This window comes from Natrix helvetica (genome assembly GCF_964273705.1).
Source record: "Natrix helvetica genome assembly, chromosome: 1".
Taxonomy (NCBI): domain Eukaryota; kingdom Metazoa; phylum Chordata; class Lepidosauria; order Squamata; family Natricidae; genus Natrix; species Natrix helvetica.
In genome coordinates this window covers 257723133-257750936 of record NC_138548.1, presented here as the reverse complement: position 1 = coordinate 257750936, position 27804 = coordinate 257723133, and the positions used below count along the sequence as shown (strand labels likewise).

Genomic DNA, 27804 nt, shown 5'->3' with positions numbered 1-27804 from the left:
GGCAGAAAATATAGTCTTCAGTTCTGTTTCCCCTTACTAGGGAAATGGGACCCCTTACTTCTGAATAAATGTGTACAGAATTGTAGTTTAAAAGTCTTTGCTGTTTTATGTATGTGGATTTATGTATCTATACATATTACTCATCAGGTTATTTTGTTGTTGTTAGTTGCGAAGTTGTGTCTTACCCATCACGACCTCATGGACGACGTTCCTCCAGGCCTTCCTGTCCCCTGAGTCCATTTAAGCTCACACCTATGGCTTTGGTGACTTCATCCAACCATCTCATTCTTTCATCCCTTTCTTCTTTTGTCCTTAATCTTTCCAAGTGTTAGGCTTTTCTCCAGTGAGTCCTTTCTTCTCATTAGGTAGGCAAAGTATTTGAGTTTCATCTTCAGGATCTGGCCTTCTATAGAGCAATCAGGGTTGATCTCCTCCAGGACTGACTGATTTGATCACCTTGCAGCCCAAGGGACTTGCAGGAGTCTTCTCCATAGTTCAAAGGCCATTAGGTTATTATATGTTAATATGTAGAGCCTTATAGTGCATGTATGTATGTTGAAAATCTATATATTTATATTATCATCCATACAAGAATATGTACTAAATGGGGCAGAGGGCAGAATTAATGCCAGTATCAAAACAGCAATAATGTATGGGAAAGTGATACATTTAGATAACGGATAACAGAAGCAGAATTCTGTCTAAAAAAGCAACATGATGCTCATATTCATAAGAAGTTGAAAGGACTTGGATAATGTTGCCTTTCAAAGTGAGGAAGCTAAACCATTTTGTAAATACAGGTTCCTATGTGGAAAAGTATGGCAAGAAAGGGAAATGAAATCCAAGTCTTAAACTTTGGAACATATAGAGAGAGTTAGATTCTCAGATAACTTCAACCTAACAAGGACTGCTTGGTGTCTGCAATAAAGTATCTATCTAAAACCTCATCCTTGGATTTTCTAATATGCTTGTGGGAGCATATCTGCCCTGCTACAGAGGGATTTATGTCCATTCCCAGGCAGCACACCTGACATGGAACCATAGACCAGATGGAGACATTCAGAGGTTTATTATTGCTACTTTTAGCTTGGGTTCTTACTCAATACTTTTGAAGCAAAATAAAACAAAGCAGTCTGTTTTTATAGCCATTGATTTCTTTAACCTGGAGAAGGATAAACTTCCATTCAGATAAAATGAATGCTTATTCAGGTTTTGGCAGAGCAGCATTTGTCAAATTGAAATAACGTGTCCCTGGAATGTATCACTATATCCGAAATGAAATTGAAAGTTGTACAACAGAAGCTTGTCACTAGTAATTGCTCAACAGACCTATAGGCAGTTTGCCATTAGACCCAAGGCCTTTCTTTATTTATCAATGATTTATCAATGATAAGCCAACATATAGTTCAACAGCCAAAATTAAGGTAGTTGTACATTGGATGAATTATACAGGAATCTGTAAAATTGTTACATCACTGATAATTGTAACAATTCTGCTAAAAATAGTCTATTAACTTATTCAGAATTGAATTTTCTTCTCTATTTAATTCTTATCCTAACCCTGCTCTGCTTCAATTTTTGTGGATGAGCATAATATTTTTCTGGTTCCATTGAGGGAATTTACAGCAATATACACTAGTTGACAGTCTTTCCATTTATTATTTCTAGAAGAAGAAGTTGGGAGTACCTTTATCCCTTCTCAGACACCCACTGGACACGTGAGGAGAAATTGCTTGCATCTTTTTAAGATCCCTTAAGCAGTGGAACCAGCTGCAGTCAGTAACTGGGGAACTGTCTCCATTTATTCTTTGCCACCTTCTATGGAAAAACTAAAAGAGCTGTCATGTCAGTTACAAATAGAAGAATCTAGCTTAGACAATTCTGCATTGGCCAAAGATCTCTGTCTTCCTGCACTGGCCTCTTACAGATCTCTAGATGGTGAAGAGGGAAAAAAAAGAAGAAACCAGGAGCCCCAACCTTTTGGGCATCAGGGACCGGTTCCGTGGAGAGAGGTTTTTCCGTGGACTGAAGGGGATGTGATTTCACATGTTGCCTGCATCCCGCAGATGGGGCTTCACTTGTTTGCATGGCTCAGTTTCTGGCATACTGAGGCCTAGTGCTGCTCCATGGACTGGGGGTTGGGGACCCCTGCTCTAAATGCAACTTAAGTCACTCTGAGTAAACAAACAATTGCTAAGGTGTTGGTCTCCTCCCAGTGATTTTCTAAGTGATTAGAGGAAGCCATTACAATCCATTACCTAAACACTTGCCTTCAGCATTAGTATAAAGTCCCATGTCAACATCAGTAATTCTGTTCCAGGGATTGCTCATTTCAACTCTGTGTAGGGTGGCCTTTGGTCTCATCTGTTTATGTTTATGCTAGATTTAATAGTGCCTTTGCTTGAGTAACCTTGTTCTTTTGGGCATAAAGGAAGCGTTCCACCATTGTAAAATGAGCTAGTTTATTACCAGTGTGTGTGCTATAGAAACAGAAGAATAACGACAGGTGGTTTACCTGTAATTAATTATTTGGTTATCTGTGCATTATCTGTGCATTCATTTCCCACTTCTGTGCAGATGCCGTCTTGGGTAGATATGTTGCATTCTTCTGACTGTTGTATTGACCTCTAAAAATGAAGGAAAAATGAGACAAAGACTTCTAGACATACAATGTAGAGTGCCCTTCCTGCCCAAAATATCTTTAGCTATGAAATGTTCATGATAAAAGCATCTATGCAGATACAAACTCTATGCTTGTGAATGTATAGATGACTATTTGAAGACACCAGATTACAGATAGCCAGTTTTTCTAATTTTTTGACAGTGTTCACAAGATAGGAAACCAGTTTATTTGCTGCATGCATTAATAAAAAAAGGTTGATGGATCACTGTACATCCCTATTAACCTGCCGCTAGTGTATTTGATCTTTCCCAAGTTGTTAAGCATCATAACTAGAGATCTTTAGATTTGTGATGCATTTCCTGCAGTTCTTGTGTATAGTTGAAATCTATTAACCAGTATTTTATTAATCTATGATTCTGTTTTCATGGGCTTCTCTGCTGCTGAAAGTCTTCCTTTTTGAGGAATTATGTGACGCGATCCAGTCATCACTAGCTTGATATTGGCATGGTTTTTCTTTTATTTATATTGACATAGGTGCCTTATAGCTCAGGTAGATTAACTGTCAGCCTGTCAGTGATTATATTAAGAATTTGCTTTCTAAAAATTCTGAGCCTTTGTTTTCTCGTAGCTGTTCTTGAGAAGCCACTGGAAAAAAAGGCTGGAAGGAATTATGGTCCCCCTGGAACAAAGAAACTCATCTACTTCATTGATGATATGAATATGCCTGAAGTTGATACCTATGGAACAGTTCAGCCTCATACACTGATCCGGCAACATCTAGACTATGGGCATTGGTAGGTTAGGGTTGGATAAATTGATCTATTTTTGATCATGGCTTTATACTGAACTTTATTTTGTTTCTACCCAATCTACATTAAAAATAAACAAACAAACATAAAAACAAACAAAAATATTCAGAGTAGTTAGGCTAAGTTTGGGATGAATGATTTTGCTTCTGAGTTGAATCACTGTTATATGAGTTTATTTATAACTCCAGTCTGTTTTCTACCCCTCTTCTTACACAAGTAAGAATCACATCACAATCATTGGACATTAATAAAATCTGATGGATATTCTAGTTAAGTTTGAACTGTACATTAATCCAAGAGATGTAGTCAGGTTCTTCGGTATCATTTATGAAGACTGAATTCTTCATACATCCCCATGGTAAGGTACTTTATGTAGTGCAAAACTCCCAATAAAACATCTTGTTTTTGTTTTAACACTGCAGCCTGTAGAATGTGCAATCCATCCTTTATTATTGGTATGTATTGTCTTCTTTTTAGCTCCCCCCTCCCCCTAGTCTTCCTACCAGCTTTGCCTTTTGAATGGAATGTAACTTGTGGCTTTAAAGAATTGGTCCCTTCATGGATATGCATGATTTTAGAGAAATCACAATCATTATGGAATGCATTGATGTAATGGAAGCATATGTGAATTTTAACCTCATCCAGCCCCCCCCCCCCAGTCTCTGTTGGAATATTAATTGAAAACAGCTGGGTTGCAGCAGGTGCCTAGTGCCCCTCCAACATGCTGCTTCAGACTTGGCAATGTTTGGCAGGCACACTGTTGTTGTCACTAATAATCTGTGATTAGAATGATGCATTCTTTTTTCTTTTTCTGGCAAAGGTATGACAGAAACAAGCTGTCCCTGAAGGAAATCACGAATGTGCAGTACGTGTCATGCATGAATCCCACTGCAGGCAGCTTTACTATCAACCCACGTTTGCAGGTATTGCTTGCTGATCTAGAACACTGCTGGTTTTGTTAAAACTTTTTCATGCTTGATTAGATTATGCCCAAGCAAAGAGAAGCTACAGGAATGGAACAGTTTATCTGTCACAAATCAAAACTAAAGGCTTAGTTAATATGAGAGGAACAGGATGGAGTGGCCAGCAGAAATTAGTGGTTTTCTGGAATGATGATCCTTTATATAGAACTAATTCATTATTTTCTATATTGCTTTAATACTATATTGCAGTAAACCATATCTCTGTGCCTTCCATTTAGGTCAATTGGGATATGACTATAAGGTTCAAGAGAAAAGTAAGGTAAAAATATTTCAGTACCACGGACAGCAGCACATGGGTTTTCCTCACTCTAACCCTTGTGATGAATGCAAAGTCCTCATCACTGCAACACCATCTCTGAATGACATGGTCATTAAGCAAAATATTGTGATTGCCCCACTTAGTGACAGCAGTCCCCCACAGTCTCAGGTGCAGTTAAGTAGATCCCATGTGGTCATTAAGCAAGAACATCATATGACCATGACTTGTGACCTTCTGCTAGCTTCCTATTCACTTTACTTGTCAGAAGCTGGCTGGGAAGATTGCAAATGGCAATTATGTACCTGTGGGATAGTTGTAAATGTACAACAGTTGCCAAACGCCAGAATTGTGGTTATGTGACCACAATGTACATAGTAGGTATACCCTTTCTCTTATGTATAATGCCTACTGATTGTGTTTTGTTTTTTTATATTATGTTCTTGCAGCGCCACTTCTGTGTGTTTGCTCTCTCATTTCCTGGGGCAGATGCTCTTTCCACCATTTACAGTACTATCCTAACTCAGCATCTAAAATGTGGGAACTTCTCTGCAGCCTTACAGAAGTCATCCCAGCAGTTAATACATCTGGCTCTTGCTCTGCACCTGAAAATAGCAGCCACATTCCTCCCAACAGCTATTAAATTTCACTACAACTTCAATCTTAGGGATTTCTCCAACATCTTCCAAGTAGGTTGCTTTCTCTTTGGGGAACTATTTATTATTTTGACTATGTATATGCTCAAGGAGGCTATATTGTTCAATTAAGTCAAATTATGTTGGCAGTGTACAACCATGCCCTCTCCAAGAATCAGTTTGCAGCTTGGCAAAATAAAAAAAATAAAAAAATAAAACAAGAACAAGAAACCAAAATGGTACTAAAAAGGTCAGTTGCTTTTTCTGTTGAACCATGGGCTCTGTTCTATATTTGTTCGGTTGTTGTAATGTTTAGGATAAGTCTGGTCCATTATTATTGCCATCTATGATCCGTTTTACAGTAATGGGTGAATTTTTAACCTGTAACCTGTACACCATCCAGAGTCACTGTGAGTTAGGTGACTTTATAAATATGGTCTAGAAATGAATGAATGCACAAAAAAGTAAATATTTCTATGGTATCGTATGTATATTGTAATATTATCAATTAATGAAAGAAGTTCAGGGTTTTTGCAGTGATTGCATTGTTCTGTGGAATATGTATTTCTTCCCCTTTTTATATGATAATAATTATTTATTTTAAAACTATACACATTAGCTCTTTCTGAATTAAAAGAAAGATCAGTGGAGTCTTCTTCTTCACATCATTTAATAACATGGTTTATGATTGCCTAAACTGCAGCTTCTTTTAATACACTATGGATGACCTATTTTAAAACATGCACTGCACAGTTTACTGAGAGATATAATTGATTAAGATTATTGCTGCATATTATCTTGTTTTCAGTTAAAATAGAATGTGTGAAAAGCAGCCATTCGACAGAAAAGCTAAAAATAATTTCTTGGGAGTTTGGTTTATTCAGGAGGTAGTTTTATTTAGGTTAGCAATTTTATTTACTGTCCAAGATTGTTATAGGATACAAGTATATACATGTAAATATGTAAAATTTATAATATAACATATAGAAATATGTACTCTAAGATACAGAGCAAACTAACACATATAATAATACTTCCAATTCTCTTTGTTACAGTAGAATAAGGCATTAACAACAGATCACAGTGTTTTGCTTTTCCATACTAGTATGAATAAGTCATTTCTATAAAGCTCTATCAATCTAATCTGTAAAACCCAAAGTCAAAGTTTCATTCTTTTCCATTTCAAGCACGAAGTTCAGAATCAATTTCCATGCGGAAACAAAAGTACTTATGTTCTTTTCTTTAATCAAGGTAGTCACTTGATTTGACAGTTCCAACATTAAACTCACATTGTCCTTACAGAAATTGCAACTAAGAATAACTTAGCAACTTTTTTTGGTGCTTTGAGTTATCCTCTGGTAAAATGAGCAGCCATTACATTTTATCAACAAATAAAACTTTTTAAATATTTCAAGGGAACCTTCTGCTATCAGAAAATGTATGTTTCTCACCTTGGCAGTCCACCTGGCCAGCTAATGAAGAATGCTAAGTTTAGTATGTGAAACAGTTCACAAAAACATACGAAACTGACTATATTGATCCTTAGAAACAGGCACTGAGCAAAATTACTATTTCCTCTTTGGAGCCATAGCTAATATAACATTGAATGCAGCTTGTGAGAAATCTCAGTGAAACTGCCTCTCCACAGCCCACTGTATAATAGCAGGAACAATGTCTTTGTAAGTTGGGGTCAAACTCATGCTCTTTTATCTTCAAATACACCTTTTCATAACCCTGTTGAAGCAGATACTGAGCTGAAAAAGCTGCAAAAATGTAAAGCCATATCTATGCTCTACTTCCAAGAAGAATAGAATTTGTCCATATGAATGAAAGAAGAGATTTCGGTGCAATTTGTTTTTAACCAATACAGTTAAGAGAAAGATTGTGCATGTGTCTTTGTAGAAGGAAGATCAATTTTGAGATGCAAAGGCGCATTTGGAACATAGCAAGGAGTTTAAAATACTGCTATTAAAATGTACTCTGAATTACTTTTAATGGTCTCAAATCCTAAACTGCACTCTTTGCTTTTGCTTTTTACTGTTGCAATGGAACATTTATTGCTTCTGGGGCTGGCACATTGAACTATTGCATTGCCCCTTTTTTGTGCACGCACTAATGCCCTTTGCTTTGGCAAATCCATGTTAAGGAAGATAACTCCTAAATATTTAAAATATTTCCCTTGTTCACTTGTTCAGTGATGATAAAGAATTTATCTCAATTATGTATGCAGCTGCTATCTTTCTTGGTAATATTGTAAAAGAAAATGTTCATTTTGGTATAATTCATATGATCTAATATACATGATATCACTTTTACATGTGTGTGTATACATGTATATGTGTATACACACATATGTATATGTATATTAGAACATATGATCTGATGTAGATATCTGATGAAGGTATCTGATATGGTTTGAACCTCTACCAAAGGGAAAATATGGACTATGTGAGTAGGTGTTTTAGATAAGCTACACATTATTAGGACAAATATTTACATGCAGGTCAACTATACCTATCCAGTATTTGATCTGATATAAATGAGCATATGAAAACTCACTGCCACCATCATATATAAAAAGAAAGTTCCATAAGATGTTTCCATTTGTTTGTTTATTATATCCAATATTATTTTGGAAGACTCAACGTACTTTAATTGTTTGCATCCTACACCTAAACAATCAAACCAATACTTAGGTTTAAATTGGATTATATTATAATTATTTGATTCTTTACCACTTTTACTTCTTAGATATATAATTATTGATAATTTGTTAGTAGTTGGGCAATACTTTTCCTTCACTCGCCACATTTCGCATGATTTTTCTCAGTAAGGCAGCTTTAGGAAGACTAATACATTGAGCTGCAGCTTTCTAAGATTCACTGGACTATCTGAATTAGAGTGACTGTGGCCAAGTAGCACAATTTGTGTATTTATATTCTGGCCTGTAAGTCTAAAGTGGTTTTGTAGTAATTTGGGAGTTGTTGCTTCAGGGGGAAACTTGGTCATAAGGTCTACAATGCTGATTAATAATTTGGTGAAAATATTATCATGCAGATGATAGTAACTACTTCAGAAAGTTTCCTTTTGATTTCCTCCACAACTGAAGATCTCTCTCCCTAAAATGGCAGCCCAGGATTTGACATTGGTTCTTTCAACCCTAAAGTTTAATTATTTTTAGTTCTTTTATCACAGTTCTCCCCTTTTTCTAGGTACACTCTGTTATCTTTGCCAGCTTTCATAGAGTGGATATATTATTATTATAATATCTGCTGTACTCCTGTTGTATATTGCTGAGCTTAAAAACCAGAAAGGGGGAAAATGAAGGGGGAAAAAAAGAACAGGTTTCAAGCATGCAAGTCAAAGGAAAGCACTTAAACAGCTTAAAATAGAGGATCTTCTGTCACTGAAAAGAAGCTTAACTATAAGTGATGATATTTTTCCACTAAGTGATCAATTTTAACTACTGAACAGGGAGACTGTGCAAGGATGGGTAACTTCTGATTAACGATTCCACTTCAAAGGAAACTCAAACAGGCGCAAGATTCACAAACAATGATAATTCAAACAGTGTTAAATTTGAATTTTCACCTGGATTTATTGCCAAAAAGTGTATATTACTTGTAGAGACTGTGTGATTACTTTTTTTTAAAAAAAGAAGTTGTTGGACATTAAGGAGAAGCTGGAAAACTTCCCCATTCTCTGGATAGACGTTTGGATGGTCAGATTGGTAAGGAGGCTGAAAAAACTTCTAGAAGGGATTTTAAAGTTTAGACTGACAAAATTAGCATGCCCTAAGTTTGATAGTTAAAGCAGACAGAGATTCTCCAGGTTCTCCATAATAAGACTTCCCTTGCAATATTTTGTGAATATAAATCAAGCATAGACTGAATTACAGTCAGAAGGCTTTTTTTCTTTCTTTTTGCAAACCTGTAATCAAAACTTGCAGCCCACGGGCCAGATGCGTCACACACTGGCCACACCCATCCCTGGTTTAGCGAAGGGGGGAAGTCACGATACGTCATGTGACGACAACAAGATGTCGCAAGTTTGACACCCATGCTGTAATCCCTTTTATTGGGATGGAGTCGGGGTGATTCAATGCTCATCCTGTCACCAATGCAGAGTTTGCAGCAGATATTTTCTCTTTTGCTCCCTGATAGAGAAACATAGGTTGCTGCCTAGGATTGAACTTCCAACCCCCTAAGTGTGAGGCAGGTGTCTTCACCTCTAGGCCATTCCACCACTCAATTAAAGTCATGAGTTAATTCTCTTAATTTGTACTAGATTCTAATGTATCACCTGAAACAAATAGAAATCAGCACTTACAGCATTTAAACTATAACATGTTGAATGATTTGATTCCATATGATTTTGTTGAAACAGATAACTGTGCTTTTTATCTTTCTCTGCAAGATCCATTTCTGTCCCCACAATTATGACAGGCAGGTGACAATCTTAGCTACAACCAATCAATGATGGGAAGCAATGATACTAGTGAAATTGATAGGGGACCCTAACAGGTTATTAGGTATTTGTTAATAGATACAGTTAAAACACATGATAACTGAGAATGGAAGACCCTTAAGTTGAATACTTGTAATTCATATTGTTGAGTATATATGGGCAAAAGGAGGTATTTATACTTTCCAGTTATTTTCAAGTAGTTGCATTTCCTTACTATTATCCTAGCTAGCTAAGATCCTTAATCTTAGCTATTAATGTGGATTTAGGGTAATATTATTTATTAAATAATAATAATAATAATAATAATAATAATAATAATAATAATAATAATAATAATAATAATAATAATTTATTTCTTAGCCGCACCCTCTCCCACAGGACTCGGGGCGGCGTACAATGAAACATATGAAATAAATATGTGGACAAAACAAACATATAACAGAGACATGTACCGAGACACACACAAGGAGGAGGTCGGCTGATAAATAAAAACAATTAAAATACAGTATTTAAAAACCCCTAGATAATTAAATATAATTAAAATACCCAGTTAAAAACCCGTCAGGAGCGATATGGTTAGATCAAAGTTCAAAGTTGAGCCAGGCCAGCTGCTTGGAATAGGTGGGTCTTGAGCTTAATACGAAAGGAGCGGAGGTCAGAGGTATTCCTAATATCTGGGGGGAGGTCATTCCACAGGGCTGGGCCCGCCACAGAGAAGGCTCTACTCCTAGGCGCCGCCCCCCGACACTGTCTAGTGGACGGCACCTGGAGGAGGCCCTCTCTGTGCGAGCGAATTGGTCGCAGGGATGTATGGGGCAGAATACGATCCCGCAAGTAACTAGGTCCTGAGCCATGGAGCGCTTTAAAGATTGTTATCAAAACCTTGAAACGCACCCGATAGACCACAGGAAGCCAGTGCAGCTCGCGCAGGAACGGTGTCACATGGGAGTACCTAGTACTCCCCATAATTACCCGCGCGGCTGCGTTCTGGACCAACTGTAGCCTCCGGGTGCATTTCAAGGGAAGCCCCATGTAGAGAGCGTTACAGTAGTCCAAGCGAGACGTCACCAGCGCATGAGTGACTGTGCGTAAGGCGTCCCGGTCCAGTAGGGGGCGCAATTGGCGCACCAGGCGAACCTGGTGGAACGCCCCCCTTGCCACGGCTGTCACATGGTCATCCATGGACAGCCGGGCATCCAGGAGGACGCCCAAATTGCGCGCCCGCTCCACGGGGGCAAGTTGAATGCCCCCAATGGCCAATGATGGAATTAATTGGCTGAACCGGGGAGCTGGTACCCACAGCCACTCCGTCTTGGAGGGGTTGAGCTTGAGTCGGTTGTCATCCATCCAGATGTCTTCTATCCATCCTATAAATACATCCCAGTGAGGATATATTTGAGGAATATGTGCTGGACTTGATATTCAAATATAGAGAATCTGACTTAACTCTGGTGGGTGATTTTAACAGATTCTGTATGCCTATTTTAATCATTTGTATTTTCTGATCAATGTATCATTTCGCTGCATCAATTAAATGATAAGGGAAGTTATGAAGGATACAAGCTAGCTCTGATCTTTCTGATTCAGAATGTAACGATCCCAAAATCTCCAGAGCTTTTGGTCTGTTTCAATGACTGAACCTTGGCTCATAAGATATAAAGAAGACAAGAGTGCCATTACTCATAATTGGAGCCACTTTCCTTTTATTGTTGAGCAACCATAAATTATTTTAACATTGCTTGGGTTAGGGAGGTTGGGATATAAACTGAAGCTTTGTTTGCTTTAGAAATTGTAGTATTGGATTTGCCTGTACTCTTAAATAAGGCAGCTTTATTCTTATCACATAAACTGTACTTTCCTTGGATTTATAAGATGGGGTTGTGCATAGCAGATTTCCTATGGTTAGTTGCTATAGAATAAAAATCAGAAAGTATGTTCTATATGCTTCATCTCCAAAGAAGGTTAGTAATTCCAAATGTTCCCACTTAAAAAATACCCTAATAGCACCTCTTAAAACTTGGCTAATTCATTTAAATGCTTTTTGTTGAAATAATGCTTGGTCATGTACAGTCAGACTTCAAGCTGCCTTTAGAATTTTTGAATTAGGATTAAGAAGTAACGTGTTTTAAATATGTACATCTCATTACACCAATAGGTATTGTTAATAGATACAGTTAAATTTTATTTCCCTTTAAAAGAGACACCTGCTTGTGCATTCTAAAGGGCACATTGTAAACTTGCCACAATTATCTGAGAATAATTAATGCAAGCTGTAGGCAGCACCCTCCTTGTTAAACTTTCTTTTTTTAAGTTATCACCACTTAGTCTAGTATGTTGGTTCTTTTTCTCCCTCCAAATAGGGATATAGAATAGGGAACTTCAGTAATGTGGTTAACCTAGGGAGAGATTGAATCCGAGGCAATGATGTACCCTCCATTTTTGCTGTCTGCAGTTTAAATCAGCACAGGATAAAGAGTTTAGTAAACAACAATCTATGTAATCTACTTTGAAACCATTTGGGGAATCCTGGCCCTAATTATTATTGAATAATTCCACTTCAATCAGAAGTGTGTGTGTGTGTGTGTGTGTGTGTGTATAGATAGATAGATAGATAGATAGATAGATAGATAGATAGATAGATAGAGATAGATAGAGATAGATAGATAGATAGATAGAGAGAGATGCAGTCTCTGTTGCAACTGAACTTCCCAATACAAGTTCCTTCTTCTCTTTCAAAAATGTAAGCTTTTTAAAAATAAAAACCTATTCTCTTCCTTGTATAAACATATTATTACCATACCATTATTATTTTGTTTTTATTTGCAGTTTGTTCCTGAGTGTTAGTTGAAATGTTAAATTAGCCACTGTGGAGCAATTTACCCTTAAATCTGAGAAAAGAATAAACATTTAAATTACTTCACATTGACTTGGTACCTCTCAATACAATTCATTTACCGTATTATCAATTCAACTCAATTCAATTCAAACCTTAATTGTCAGAGTACAACATGTGTACAATGAGATTGGCTGAGCCTCCCTTCGTGCCACCCCCCCCCCAACACAATACAATTCACAGTGAAAGACAAAACAACCCCTATCCCAGTGAATCCTACTGTTATGTTAGGTTAGTCTTGTTTTATTATCTATGATAATGTGATGAACTTTCATTTTACATTTTCAATACGGAGTGACAATTCTCATTGTGATAATGGAATTAGAATTGGGTCGAACGTTTATGTAAGGAAAGTGAAGGTTAGGAACCTTGTATATTACTTTTGTCATATCCACTTTTGTACATGTACTGATGCCTTATATATTTGCTTGCTTAGGATTATGCTATCATGCACAGAGAGAGCTTAAAATGAATGGATGCCAGTTTAATATATGTCACAGAAATCAAGAGTGGCATGGCAGACTGAAAGTAACATTACTCAGCAATAGCAGAAAAACCACATGGATTGGCTGTGGTTGCATGGCTAATCCATCCAGAAAGCAGATTGTATCATCATCTTCATTTCTTTACCCCAGGGTATTCTGTTTTCAACTCCTGAATGTTTGAAGACTCCTCAGGATTTGGTAAAGCTATATTTACATGAATCCAGTCGTGTTTATCGTGACAAGATGGTTGACGACAAGGATTTGATTGTTTTTGATAAAATGCAAGCAGAGGCAGTGAAGAAGTTCTATGATGTAAGTGCTCAATCACTCACCAAAAACAAAATGACTAATATGTCCACTGCAAAAAAGCAAAGCTTATTAACCTTATAAGGTTCCTCCTCATCATAAAAAAGAAATATTGCACAATTTAGAAACCATTTATATTTTCTAAACTGTTATGGGTGTTATGGGGCTTCCTGCTTCTCTATCAGGAAACTTTGAAGTAAGGTAATCCTTTGAAACATGTCTTCCTTGGCTGACAAACAATCATTGCATATCAATGCAAAAGAGAAGTGTATGACACGTGTTGTCTGCAAGAAGGTTTGGGTGATGGGAAGAGCCTAGGTATTACATTTTATCCATCCTTCTCTCTAGAGTTGAGAGACTACAATGGCTAATGCTTGATGACATTTTGGTTTGCTGTATCCCTGTTAAACTGGAACTCTGTGTTTTACTTTTTCCCTTCTTAGGACATAGAGGAAACCTTGGAACAGACCAAGAAGATGAATATCTACTGCCATTTTGCAAAAGGGGTAGGGGAACCCAAATACATGCCTGTCCAGAATTGGGAATCATTGAGGCAGATTCTTGCAGAAGCTTTGGTGAACCACAATGAAGTTAATGCTGCCATGAACCTGGTGCTGTTTGAAGATGCCATGTGCCACATGTAAGGGGAATTTTGATTTTCAGATGATTGTGATTTTCCTTAGATACTGTAGGCCTTGGGTGGTATCCACGGAAGTAGGAACAATGGAGGACCTTCTATAAAGAAGTCCTGAATTCACTGTCTCTAGGATCTTAACATATTTTTCTCAATTTTCAACTATATAGAAGGAAGGATCCGTGTTTTAGCAGAATACCAATCACCTTTCATTGATTTCATTCATTCATACTGTCCTTCTAAGAAATGGAGTGGTGGGTGCAAGTGTAACAGAGGGCCAATAAATACATTATTTTATGCACTGTAGTTGCATTACTTGTCAACCCTTATCCCAAAATTTAAGGACTCTGTTTCAGTTGTAAGTGGGTTTGGTCCAAGAAATAAATAATCTAAGTGTCTTTTGAGCACATGTACTTTAGAGCAGTTCACCACCTTCAACTTATTCTCTCCGCTGTTACAAATACTTCCATTACAAACAAGTGCAAAGGGCAAGCTGCCTGTTTCTCCTGTGCGCTGCTTGGAGAGTCCAAGCATGGGTTAACACAGTCTAACTGCCCTAGGACTGAGTGAGTTTTTTTCTTGACCACGCCTCCCTTTGCCTGGTGTAATTCAGTTTAAAAACTCAGTCCGCCCGTTTGGACTGTGGCTGGGGAGCTCCTCAGTTTTAGAGCAGTTAGATTGGACTCCCCAACGACAAGCACAGAAGAAATTGAGTCAAAAAATTTAGTAATTAGGAAACAGTCAGTTTCGGGCAAGTGTTTCTTCAGAAAACACTGAATCGCTGACTGAGAGGTCTGCCGGAACCCTGTCTCCAGCTAGTCGCAAGCGGAGCGTGTGGGGGTGAGTTGCTTGTCTGGTGGCTGCCAGTGAGCAAGGGGGCAGCGGGAGGCTTCCCGGCTGAGTTTAAGCCCCAATCATTGCGGTTTGGATGTCGCGAGGAGCGCTCGAACGCTCCACTGGCGGCAGCGGCACTCTGTTCTACCCGGCAACAGCGGTGGCCATTTTGGCTGGTTTCGTGCACTTTTCACCACAAATCGACTGCCGCGACTGTAGGAGACGGTGGGCGCAGCGGCGCCATTTTAATGCAGCATTTTGTGAGTTTCGGAGCCGTGAAGAGAATCCTTGCAGAGCTCAGACCCACAGCAACCACAAACCGCTGCCGGGAAGCATGGGCCTTGTCCAGGGCGCCGGCAAGGCCTGAGCTTGACTCACAGCTTGTTTCCTCGGAGGCAGCAAAAGAAAGAGTGGGGTTCTGTCCTTCGGGCATCCCTTATCTCACTATCGGAGCTGCAGGCGTCTTCTGGCCAGCTGGCTAGCGCCCTTTGAACAGCTACCAATCGCACCGCATTTTCTAACTCTGTCCCTGCTGAGTCCTGCAGGCCAGTATGGCGGACGAAGTTTTGGGGGCACAGGAGATGCAGGCAGGGCCCTCCCACAAGCGTATCAGGCTAAACCGTCCCCCCAAAGGGGGAAAAGGAGGGAAGGGCATCGCTAGAAGGGCATCCCTGGGGCCCTCAGGGGGCTCTGACAAGCACAAGGAAGGGCCCCATAAACAAAAGACCCCTCAGCCCCACAGACATGATAAGTCACCTGATCATGTGGAGCCATTGCAAGAACCACCCTCAGAACAGAGGGGGGATTGGGAACCCAGTTCTCCTTAGGAGAACAGGTCATCCCTATCAGTTGGAGAAATTTTTAGGGAATCTTCCCCTGATGCATCCTGGGGTTACCCAGATTCTCCCAGTTCATCTATCAGGGTGGACCTGGAACCCTTCCAGGGCATCCTCCCAGAGGAGGAGGGGACCAATTCGCGGAGAGCCAGGAGATGAACTGCTCCGGCTACTTCCCACCCCAGCCCTGTTGGCAGAGATGAGGGAGATAATTGCGCAAGCCATCTCCCAGGGAATAGCCGAGGGCATCAAGCAAAAGGAGAACAACTGGTACTCCTAAACCTAGGCCCCCCACAGCCCAGGTAAGGGACCAGGCCCCACCCTCTCCTGGTACCTCAGTGGCCACTGAGGAGTCAGTCTGGGAAGAAGGGGAGATTGAAGATTTCAAATTATCGGAGGACGAGGATCTATCTACAGTATCTAAACTTCAGGTAGCAGGTGGCAAGAGGTTACATTGGATGCCAGTGCTCTGGATGCGAATTTTACCGCATTCAAAGAAGCATCCACTGAGTATTCAACGGCGGTAATAATTTTGTTGATATCATGCCACCACCGAGATCCCCCAGAAGGGGGTTTGGATCTCAGTTGCCTCAGCCAGAGGAGGGATGCTCTGGTGAAAAAGGCTTACCTGAACGGCCGTTCTCTGGGAGCTGCGGGAGAGTCCAAACCCACCCAGGGTTTGCTGAAAGGTCAGGATTATGATTTTGGAAGGACTAAGGAACGGCCATCCAGTATGGCTATTTCTTCGTTTTCAAACTGAATTACACGAGGCAAAGGGAGGCGTGGTCAAGAAAAAAACTCACTCAGTCCTAGGGCAGTTAGACTGTGTTAACCCATGCTTGGACTCTCCTGCAGCGCCCAGAGAACGACCATTCAGGTAAGCCAACGGTCTTTCTCTAACTCCAGGTAGCAAATTCAGTCATGCTCACAAAAGCAAACAATAAGCACAGTCTTTAGTTTTTGCTGCTTATATCTTTCTGTTGGAGGTGAGGCATCCTTTCACTTCCCACGCCAGAGGGCCTTCCAAGTTAATATAATTGCACTGCTATATGTGCTATGGGGCTTTTATTCCATTTGGTTACTAGCCAGCATTTTATCTTCAGTAGCGCAATGTCAACCAGGTTGCATTAGGACCTGGTATTTAGTGTTCAGGAGCAGGTCCCCACAGTTAATTTGCATGCTAGGCTTATAAAATAAAAAAATTCTTTCAGAGACACTCTGCCTAGTGCTGAGGCACCAGCTCTATTCTTCCTAATAATACACTTGTTCTCCCTTGAAGAGCAGACAATGTGACTAAGAACCAATTTGCATAACTCTTTATGGGGCTAAATTTTCAATCTGGGCAAAAGAGGACTTGGACTTTTTATCTGCCCAAATTGAAAATGCTCTCATTTGGCAGGGATCTAGCTATTTGTTTTTCTGTCTTTCTGTCATCTATTTGTATCTATCTGTGTCTGTCCGTCCGCCCACCCACCCACCCACCCACCCACCCACCCACCCACCCACCCACCCACCCACCCACCCACCCACCCATCCATCCATCCATCCATCCATCCATCTATCTATCTATCTATCTATCTATCTATCTATCTATCTATCTATCTATCTATCTATCTATCTATCATCTATCTATCTATCTACAGTATCTAAACTTCAGGTAGCAAAGGAAAAGTGAATAACATAATCATTGTAAAACAAACCAACCCAAGCTGAGATCTTGTCATTAAAAATCTCAACGAACCCCCCCCCCATCCCTATCAGAGCATGAGAAACTAATAGGCTACCGCCAATGCCAGTCTTCATAGCTTTCTAAATACCATTAAGCTTAGGGTTTTCTGTATCTTTTGGGGAGTCTTCTCCATAGGATAGATGCCATTAGAAAGAAAGCACATTTTTAAGCACTCAGCAGGTGAAACTGTAGACAACTCTACCAGATCTGTTGGGATGGGTAGAAACTATCAAGGAAAAGCAATCTTTCAAACAACTTGGCACAATGTTCTGCAAAGATGAAAACCAGCACCTTGAATGGCACTCTGAAGCCTGATAGGAGATAATGCAGCTCCTATAGAAATGAAGTTATGTGTGTATACTGTTATTGCCCAATACTACACATGCTACTGCATCCTGGATCAGCTGAAGTGTCTGAATGCTTTTCAAGGGCAGTCTCATGCAGAGCTCATTGCAGTAGTCCAGTCAGGAAGTGACTGTGGCATAAGTAATTTAAGTAATGCCTCCCAATGTAGGAGCGGCACAACTTATGCACAAGCTATATTTTTTAAAGACTTTGGGGGCTATAGCTGCCACCTGCTACAGTGTATGTCTCAAATGAGAATGAATGATGGAAAATCATCAGATATGGGGAGCCCTAAAATCCATAGTTGCTCAGTCTTCTCGGGGTTGGATTGAAGCAGGTTCCTTCCCATACATGCCCACAGAGTCTCCAGACACATTGACGATATCACTTGGATGGTCCAGGGCAGAGAGGTACAATTAAGTGTCATCAGTATATCAACCAAACCTAACCCCATGCCAATAGATACCTTATCCAGTAGTTTCATTTAGATGTTAAATAGGGCTGGGTAGAGAGTTGAAACTTGTGGCACCACATATAGCAGAAGCCTAGGGCTATACCTCACTCCTCCATTAACACCATCCGAATGGTGACCACAGAAGAAGGAGGAGAAGTACTGAAGAACAATGCTAACAACTCCCAACCTCTTCAGTTGACTCTGAAAGATATCATAACCAATGGTATCAAAAATTACTCAGAGATCAAGAAGGGAGAGAATGGGTACCTAGTTCTGCCCTAAGCATAACAAAAGTGCTTCATAACTATGATCAATGCTGTCTCACTCTTGTATCTTGGGTTGAACACCAACTGCAATGGGTTCAGATAATCTGTTTTCTCCAGTACCCTTGGAAACGGTTGGTTGTCCTCTTCTCAACAACCTTCCCTAAAAAGGGTCCCTTTCTTGAGGACAGGGCTGACCATCATCTTCTTCAAGAAAGGCAGAACTACCCATTCTTGTAATGGCTCATTTTCTATCGTTTGAACTCATTTATGTGTCACTCTAACTAGCTAGAAGAGACATGGATTAAATACATAAGTAATAGAATTTAGCATTTGAAGAACCTCATCCACTTCCTCAGAAGTAATTGGGACAAATTTAGTCAGGATAAGAGAACAAGACTACATCCCAGATGAAGTCCAACCCAAAATGGATCTGAGTGACTTTACCTGTCAAACATTGAGTCTAATCCTCACAAGAACCCTACACGAGATTCTTCAATCTCTGCTTCTCCAGAAGGGAACAAGCCACCAAAGTCAACTGCTGGGCATTTATTTGCAGATCCATTTAATACAAGCAGGGCAAAATAGTACCTAGATTGAAAAGCAATGGCACTGAAGCAGTCATAGTGATTTGGCCTCTGCTCATAATCTGGAAAATCAACTGTGAGCATGCCCATCCATTTAAAATGTTCACAATGATCTTTTTATAGGTTTATACATTAGGAAAAATTATTTATTTAAACAGTGGGGGCCTTTTGGATGGCAACTCCAACATTCTTAGCCTAAGGAGACACATCAAAATCTATCCTTATAATTTCAGAATGTGTAAAAATCTTTCTTATTCCTCTTCTAAAAACACATTTATGTAATGAATCTGTAAAAACAACAAGCCACATTTTTGTATTTTCCTGACTCAATTTATATCTCATTGAAAGCATTAGCATATCTATAATATTTGGTTTTATTGTTTGTGTGTGAGGTTTTTTTTAATGTTAGTTTATTCTGATCTGGAAGCTTCTGTTCATTTTTGAAAAATCTCCTTCAGACTCCATATGGTATGAATTGAATGTTAGACATAGAATTCTTGATCCTTGAATCATTGGCTCAGAAGCTGATAACCATCTTTGTCAATCAGCAAAAGATTGCTCTGCATGTCCTCATCTTTAATATCCTTCTGGATTTTGTCAGAATTGCTCGAAGACAATTTCTTGGTATGTAGGTAGTCAGATATTGGCGATATTATGTCTCACAAGAATGGCAGGGATGGAAGAGATAGTTTTCTTGTGTGTGTGTATTTTACATGTGTATTATTATATGTGTGTGTGTGTATACTCATTATGAGACAAATTCTTTTCAGGCATCAGGGAAAAAAGAGATGGAATCAAAATAGAAAATTTCTCTCTGACATTTCCTGTCAAAGGGAATATCTGAAGTGAGAGGATGTTTGACTGCATACACATCTTTACCATAATAACAAGATTTCCATGTAGAGGAAACTGTAACCAGGTTCCCATTCTCATAGATATTGCAACTTGATTAATTAGAAACAGTATTCAACCTTCCCAATCAACATGGGAAAACAGAGGTCAGAGCAGGAACCTTTCATATCTCCCCCGCACCCCAGTCTTCTCAAGAAATATGAAAATGTGTGGGTAACAGAAAGAACAATGTGTGGCCAGCCAGAATGCACTGTTATGTGCCAGTGATTCTGATGGGGAGTTTAATTCATTTGATTCAATTTAATTCAATGAATAACGAGGTCTTCAGAAAGATTAAAATCATTCCTGAAATAAAGTCATAAGTAAAAGCAGGAGGCTGGATCTGTGACCCTGGAGTGGAGATGGATCATGAAACTCAGATTGTTGTCCTTTCTAACAACCTGAAAGGCATGGTGTGAAAGGGGTCAATACGTGGGCACAATAAGTGGCATTGTTTAGAGAACTTAATAATAGTATCTGAGATGAATGGAATTCAGATACTATTGAGGAATGCAGGGGCGCTTACAATAAGGCCATCCCCAATGTATTATGAGAGGCATTCCAGTTTAGAGGTCTTATTGTGATTGAAAATATTTTCTTTATCATTCCTACCTAACAAACCGAAAGTTCACAACCTGTAACCTTTCTCTCTTCAATTCTTTAGCAAGGAGTCTAGCAAGCACTACAGTTGTGCATGCAACTAAAAGATACTTGCATTTATCTCTAAACCCTTTGATCCCTAATTTAAGTGAACATCTTTGCCACAACACTGAAAACAAACTTGTAGATTATTCATAGCTAATTTTAAGCTCTGATCAGAATCAGGAAAGAGTGGTTGCCTAATTCACGGATGGAAATGAGCAATCATGTTGAATTCAAAGGTTGTTCACAGAACCCAGGCTATTTTTTCCTGCTATTGGATATATATCTTTGCCTGGAAAAAAAACCCAAGGTAGGCATTGGTACATTAACTAGGTTTTGTATCTAAATCAGATAAGTCAACCAGGTGAGCCTCTTTCTGAAAAGTGGGGTTATGGCAAGTGCCCATCACTCTCCAGGATGACAAAGCAATAAGTTGAAATAATTGTGATAAATACAGTTGCCATATGGTGGCCAGCAGGGCAAATAAAGGGGAAAAAAACACACCGCAGAACCTGATGACTTCACAGCAGCTGCAAATTCCTGACACAAGGACAAAATGAGAATTAATGGGTGGTTGCCATCTCTCAGGAAGTTACTCTCTCATTCTGCATCCTTGGTTTCCAAGTCAGGACTTTACCCATTAAGAAATATCCTCCTATTCCTAAGAAAACAAACAAGCAGGCTTCAGAGACGAGAATTATATCGGCAGTTTATTTTGGGCATTGGCTAACTGAAACATTGGCTAACTGAAACTGTTTTTTTTTTTTTATAATAAATTTTTTATTGGTTTTTCAAGATTTATAGGGAAAAGGGTAAATGGACAGGTATACAAATTTTGGCAGTTGCAAAGTGTGTGTGGCCCCCCTCCCTCCATACCCATAGTATACATTTATATATAATGCATTAATATATAATTGATTACAATCAGCATATTAGTTCTATTATTAAATTCAATCAAATTAAACATTACAGTATAAAATCCAAATATAATTCCATTTTCACTTTCGGTCAGTTTATAATAATATGATTTTCTTGTTTATTTTTGTGATCTGAGTCTTCTTGCTATTGCCCCATCTCCCTCCACTGGCAGAGCTCTGGCCCCTCCCGTGTCCTGCGTGTCCGTTGTGGTATCTGGTGGTTTCTCTAGGAGTGTTTTATTTTTTTCCATAAAGGCCTGCGCCTCTATGGGTGAATTAATTCTAATTCTTGTCTCCTCCCAGAATATCAGCATACCTTCAGGCATCAACCATCTAAACCACACCCCTTTCTGGTATAATTTATTCGCTAATTGCGAATAATTTTTTCTTTTTTCTCTAATCTTCTTAGGGATCTGCTTCAGAATGGTTATCTCCATATCATGATATGTCAATGCTTGCCCCCTTTGTACACCCAGAATTTCATCTCTTGTGCTTTTTCTAAGGAATTTAATGTGAACCTCCCTGGGTACATTGTGTGTTCTAGCGTAAGCTGAGTTCACTCTATAAACCAGGTCTATATCCCACCCCATCAGTTGTTTTTCTTTGTGTGTGTAGTCAGCCAAAATGTTTGTCATGATGTCCCTTATATTTTCCCCATCTTCTTCTATAACATTTTGAAATCTAAGATAATAGGACATTCTCTCAAATTCTAATTTCATCTGTTGGATGTCAAGATCTTTGTTCCCTTTCTGCACAGCTTCCACCCCCCCCCCCTCACCTCCTCCACCCCCCCTTCCACAAGATCCAGTCTCTGTGAGTTCTTATAAATTTGGGCTTGATTTTCTTTAATTTCATCTTTCATTTCCCTTAGCTGTTTCTTGATTTCCTCCTGGCCCTGTAAAATTTGTTGAAGCATTTGTTGAAAGTCCATCTCTATAGTCTTAGGTTGCATCAGTTCTGTTATCTTTGACTGTGTGGCTGGGCTGGATGTTACAGATGTTGGAGCAGACGTGGCAAAGCCAGGTTTCCCAGGAGGTGGTCTTTTGGATGCCATCCTTTATAACATTAGAAATTCAGTCCATATATAAGATAAACAGTTAGAAAAGAAGGGTAGGCAGGTGAGGTCCGGGAGCAGAAGAACCAGGCAGAAGAGAATCTCTCTAATAAGTCTGGCAATAGATGAAAGGTTTCCCCTAGAAAGTTCAAAAAGTACCAATCCACAAGAGATTCCTCTGGGAGACACGGAGACAAAGACCGGAAGCCTGAATTTTAAAGGTGGAGTCAGGTTTCACAATTCATAAAGACAACGGAAGTGTGCCATCTTGCCCTGCCAGTTTTGGGCACAGAGGCATAACAAAGTTTTAAAAAGTTCCAAAAGTCCTCAAATCACAGTAGAAAGTGAAATTAAGTTGAAAAGAAAATCATCTCAACCTGGGTGAGGCTTCATTCGTTGGCTCTCCCCCCTCCTCCTTCCCCGGGGGCTGAGAGCAAAATTATTCCTCGCCGCTTTTCCAAGGGGGGGGGGAAACCCCCCTCCCTCCAGCCGCGCCTCCAGAATACTCCGAAAGTTGTTTTTTTTTAAAAAAGCTGAATAATTCTTCATATAAAATAGGGAATGAAGAGAGAAGCAACCTCACCGCACCGCAGCTGCTTCATTCTATTGTTGCATTCTCCGGTCGGCTTTAGCGAGGCGCGAGGCGCAGAAACGCGAAGCGCCCTCCGATCTTGCTCCCCGGTGCCTTGGGCGCGCGAGAGACCTCCCGCCGGCCGCCGCCGCTGCAGGAGCTCCCCGCGATGCCGCCCCTCCGGCAGGACCCCTCTGAGGGGTGTCCTGTGCCCCCCAAGGAGTGGGGAAGCCCACCGGAGAGCCGGAGCGGGCAGAGAGCTGCCCGTCGCCGCTGCCGCCGGAACCGGAAGCCGCTAACTGAAACTGTTTTGACAAGATCTAGCAGAGGTGTAAATTTAAATGATATTTTAAGGAGACGCAAATGAACATAATTAGGTCGGTATATGTCAGCAACAGGACAAAAGTTAATTGAGATGGCTAAAATGGGCATTAAGAATTAATTTGGGAGGAAAAAGAAGAAGTCAAAACTCAGAAGACCACTGAATTGGAACTGATAATGAGGTTTCTAATTGTCAGCCCTTCAGGAGGCCAGGTCAGAAGTTAGATCCCACAAGGATTATAGGAACGTTTATTGTTGTAGGATATAATAAACAGAATCTTAAAAGCCTATCAGAGGTTTCCTCCACTCCCTCTTATATCAAACAGGATGAAGGCAGGGTTACTTTGAATTTCTTTCTTATCCCATCTTCTTTCCCAGGACTAAGTTGAAGATTACTTAAGAGCCATGGTGGTGCAGTGGTTAGAATGCAGTACTGCAGGGCTAACTCACTGCCCACTCCAGGAGTTCAATTCTGAGCAGCTCAAGGTTGACTCAGACTTCCATCCTTCTGAGGTTGGTAAAATGAAGACCAGATTGCTGGGGAAAATATGCTGACTCTGTAAACCACTCAGAGAGGGCTGGAAAACACTGTGAAGCAATACATAAGTCTAAGTGCTATTGCTATTTCTTGCATATCTTGCTTCAGATTATCTCTGCTCTCCTCTATGCTAATCAAGACACATAATGACTTAAGATTGTGCAAGGTTTGAATCTAACAGATTAATTCATGTGCCACATATTGATATTATTCCTCAGAAGAAACATTACATGTGAAAGGATTTTGTATCTTTATTGTTTAGTTGCAGAATCAACCGTATCCTGGAATCTCCCAGAGGGAATGCTCTGCTAGTGGGTGTTGGCGGAAGTGGCAAGCAGAGTCTGACAAGATTGGCAGCTTTCATTAGTTCTCTGGAGATTTTCCAAATCACCTTGAGGAAAGGCTATGGGATTCCTGATCTGAAGGTAAGAGGCTTATAACCAAGAAGAGCCTAACTACAGGTTCTATGCTAATAGGTTTTGAAATGTGACAAGTATTTCTTTGACTTATACCTGGAAGCCAACTGGAACCAGTGCATTCACAGAGCTTGGGCATTACCTGAGCAAGTTGTGATTGACCTATTACTGATTGTACCACTACATTCTATACAAAAGGTAGCTTCTGAATAGATTCCAAGGGCAGCTCCATGTAGAATGCATTGCAGAGTAGTCCAACTATAAGGTGACTAAGTCATGAGCGACTGTGAGAAGGGCCTTCTAGTTCAGAAAAGATACAATAGTGTACAAGGTGAATCTGTGCAAAGGCCCTCCTATCTATACTTCTCCTTCAAGAAGGACCCTTCCCTGAACCCCAGATTGTTCACTAGACCCAAATGGGAACGTAGATGCCCAATCAGGGCCAAAGATAGAAGGTCCTCAGTATTAGGAGACTTAAACACACACAACCATCCAGTCTTGCTAAAAATGAGTCTGATCTTGTTCCTACACCCCCAAACTCTCATTGCTTCCAGGTATCGGGACTTGAGGTCAACCATATAGCTCAGCCAATTCCAGGGATGAGATGCATAGTTGAGTACTATTATCACACTGATGATGCATGATCATGAATTGATGGATGATCTGTCTCTGTGACTTCATGTAAATGTCAAATTAATAAATACTGCAATATAACTTTAACTATAACCATAAACAAAATTCCTTGCACTTGCTATAGTGAATGCCATGATAGAGTGGTTACTATAATGCATTGGTATTTGTAGAAAAATGATAATTTCTGAGTTTTCAGAATGTGGTATAACCACAACAGTGAAACAGTTGTGGAAAATGATGACATTAACATTTTATGTCACATTCATATAACAACTACTTGCCACCTGGAATGCAACACAGCAGGTATAAGAATAATCAAAAGAAAAGAAAAGAGTAATTTTTGTGGATGTGGCAATACCCAGGGACGGCAGAACTGAGCAAAAAGAATTGGAAAATGTTACAGAATCTAGAGAGTGAACAATTAAAATACATTATGGAAAATATTTTGCAAAGTCATCTCTATAGTTATTGGTGCATTAGGCAGCATAACAAATACATACATTGTTACAGGAACTAAATATGTTGACTGTATTAACTGCAGATTTACAAAAAAGCACCTTGTACATGTTACATCTTAACACCACTTTAATATTTCTTAGTTTCACATCTGGGACTTGAATTTCCAAAGAACATTAGTCAAAAATGTGATTATTCCTCTGCTCCTCCCCCCCCCCCCCCATCCAGGAATATATAAATCACTACTCCCTCTTTCTGTCCTTCGGCTCATTACAGAAAACCATCCAGACAGATTTATTTATTTATCAGCACAAATACAACACAAATATATATGTATATATATGTGTGTTTGTGTTACAACCCCTGGTATGACCTAACACAAACACATACTTATTTCCCTGGCTCAGCTGATAAAGGAGGAGAAGCCTGTGGCATAGTGGCTAAAACTCTTGCCTAGTGTATAATACAGCCCAGGTTCGAATCCCAGTAAGGGTATGGCTAGCTGATGAGAGCTAAATAGCTCGAAATGGATCTATACTAGTCTCCCTTTATTTTATCAGCACAAATACAACACAAGTATATATATATATATATATATATATATATATATATGTATATGTATATGTATATGTATATGTATATGTATATGTACATGTACATGTACATGTACATGTACATGTACATGTACATGTACATGTACATGTACATGATATGTATATGTATATGTACATGTACATGTACATGTACATGATATGTATATGTATATGTATATGTATATGTATATATAATTATGTTACCCCAGAGAATATGTAGGGGTGATATACTCAAAAGTTATTCTGGGTCAGAATCTGTAAATCGTAAACTAAACTTGTTGAGCAATAATGCTCAACTGGAACTTTCCCAGCAAGGATATTTTCATAGAAGAGTGTCTCTTTTTCCTTTGTTTTGTGAGGTGATCTAGGACCCTGGTGGTGATAATCTTCTTGAATATTTAATTCAGAATACCTGATTCTGCTCTAAGTGCACCTCAGAATGAGAGCAGAATAAATAGCAAGGGAATTTGAATTTAGCACCCTTTTCATTAAAAACCAAGGTTATGCAAATGTGTTTAAGAAACATCTGAAAGTTCCAAGAGAGAGAGAGAGAGAGGGAGGTGGGGAGAGAGTTTCCATTACAGTAGTAGGGATTGGCCTCCTAATGAAAATGATTTTATACAGATACTTTAATGAGAGTTATAGTATATGTTGGTATACAGAATGTGTTTGTGTATTTCCTTCAAATATAATTGTTATGTGTATAGCAATGAACCTCATGATCAGCAATGTGGTCTTAAAGATGTAGACTTTAAAAAGAGAAACTAATGAATTTTGAATTTAACAGTACTCAAGATGTCTTGAGTCTTCTCTTACAGCTGTTATCCAAAAATTGGAGTCTGAAATATTCATGTACTTACAGGCTGACTTAGCAGCACAATGTATTACAGCAGGAATGAAGAACGTGGGCACTGTCTTTCTTCTGACTGATACTCAGCTGGCTGACGAGAGATTCTTAGTTCTGGTAAATGACTTGCTAGCTTCAGGTATGTATTCATAATAATTTCAATTTCATTTATAGGAAAGAGGAAACTAGAGCTGTGAAAAAACTTGCCCCAGAATGTCTGAGTTCATACAACATGCTGACTAGACCGAAATGGGGTTGGTTGGGTTATGGTTCAGCATGTTGTGGGAACCTGGCCTTTGGATTAGCACGTTGTGTGCCCTGGGTATTATGCTGAGAATATAATTGAGGATAGGGCATAGGATCTTGTGTGACTATACCATGAAGCTAGCAGATGGATACAATGAATTTACATGTAATTCCAGCTTCTATTCCAGCACCCTTTCTCTGTTTATATGCATAGGCATTACTAGTTAGAATGCTAAATTTGGGGCAGTGACGGCAGTCCATTTAGAGCAGTGTTTCTCAACTTTGGCGACTTTAAGTCCTGTGGACTTCAACTCCCAGCTGGCTGGGGAATTCGGGGAGTTGAAGTCCACAGAACTTAAAGTCGCCAGGGTTGAGAAACACTGATTTAGAGTATAAGTTCCAACTTCCTGGTCATTGCAGAATCCAAATCGAAGCATCATAGACAAGTGAGTGGCTAGAGACTTGCTTGAATATCTGCTTCTCTGGTATTAAGTTCTAATATCAAGCTGCTCTTCAAAAATCTGGAATCTGCCTTGCTGC

At 39.5% G+C, this 27804-nt stretch overlaps 1 protein-coding gene across 1 annotated transcript in view; it reads left to right on the top strand.

Annotated features, from left to right (window-relative positions):
• The window catches only part of DNAH9 (dynein axonemal heavy chain 9), a gene marked incomplete at its 5' end in the record, with an annotated part of 234306 nt that overhangs the window by 96133 nt on the left and 110369 nt on the right, over positions 1-27804 (top strand). The window contains 7 exons of the mRNA XM_081938079.1: positions 3252-3417; positions 4253-4355; positions 5121-5360; positions 13302-13463; positions 13901-14097; positions 24336-24498; positions 27034-27157. Coding sequence (XP_081794205.1) covers positions 3252-3417; positions 4253-4355; positions 5121-5360; positions 13302-13463; positions 13901-14097; positions 24336-24498; positions 27034-27157 — 1155 coding nt within the window. The remainder of the gene's footprint in view (positions 1-3251; positions 3418-4252; positions 4356-5120; positions 5361-13301; positions 13464-13900; positions 14098-24335; positions 24499-27033; positions 27158-27804) is intronic.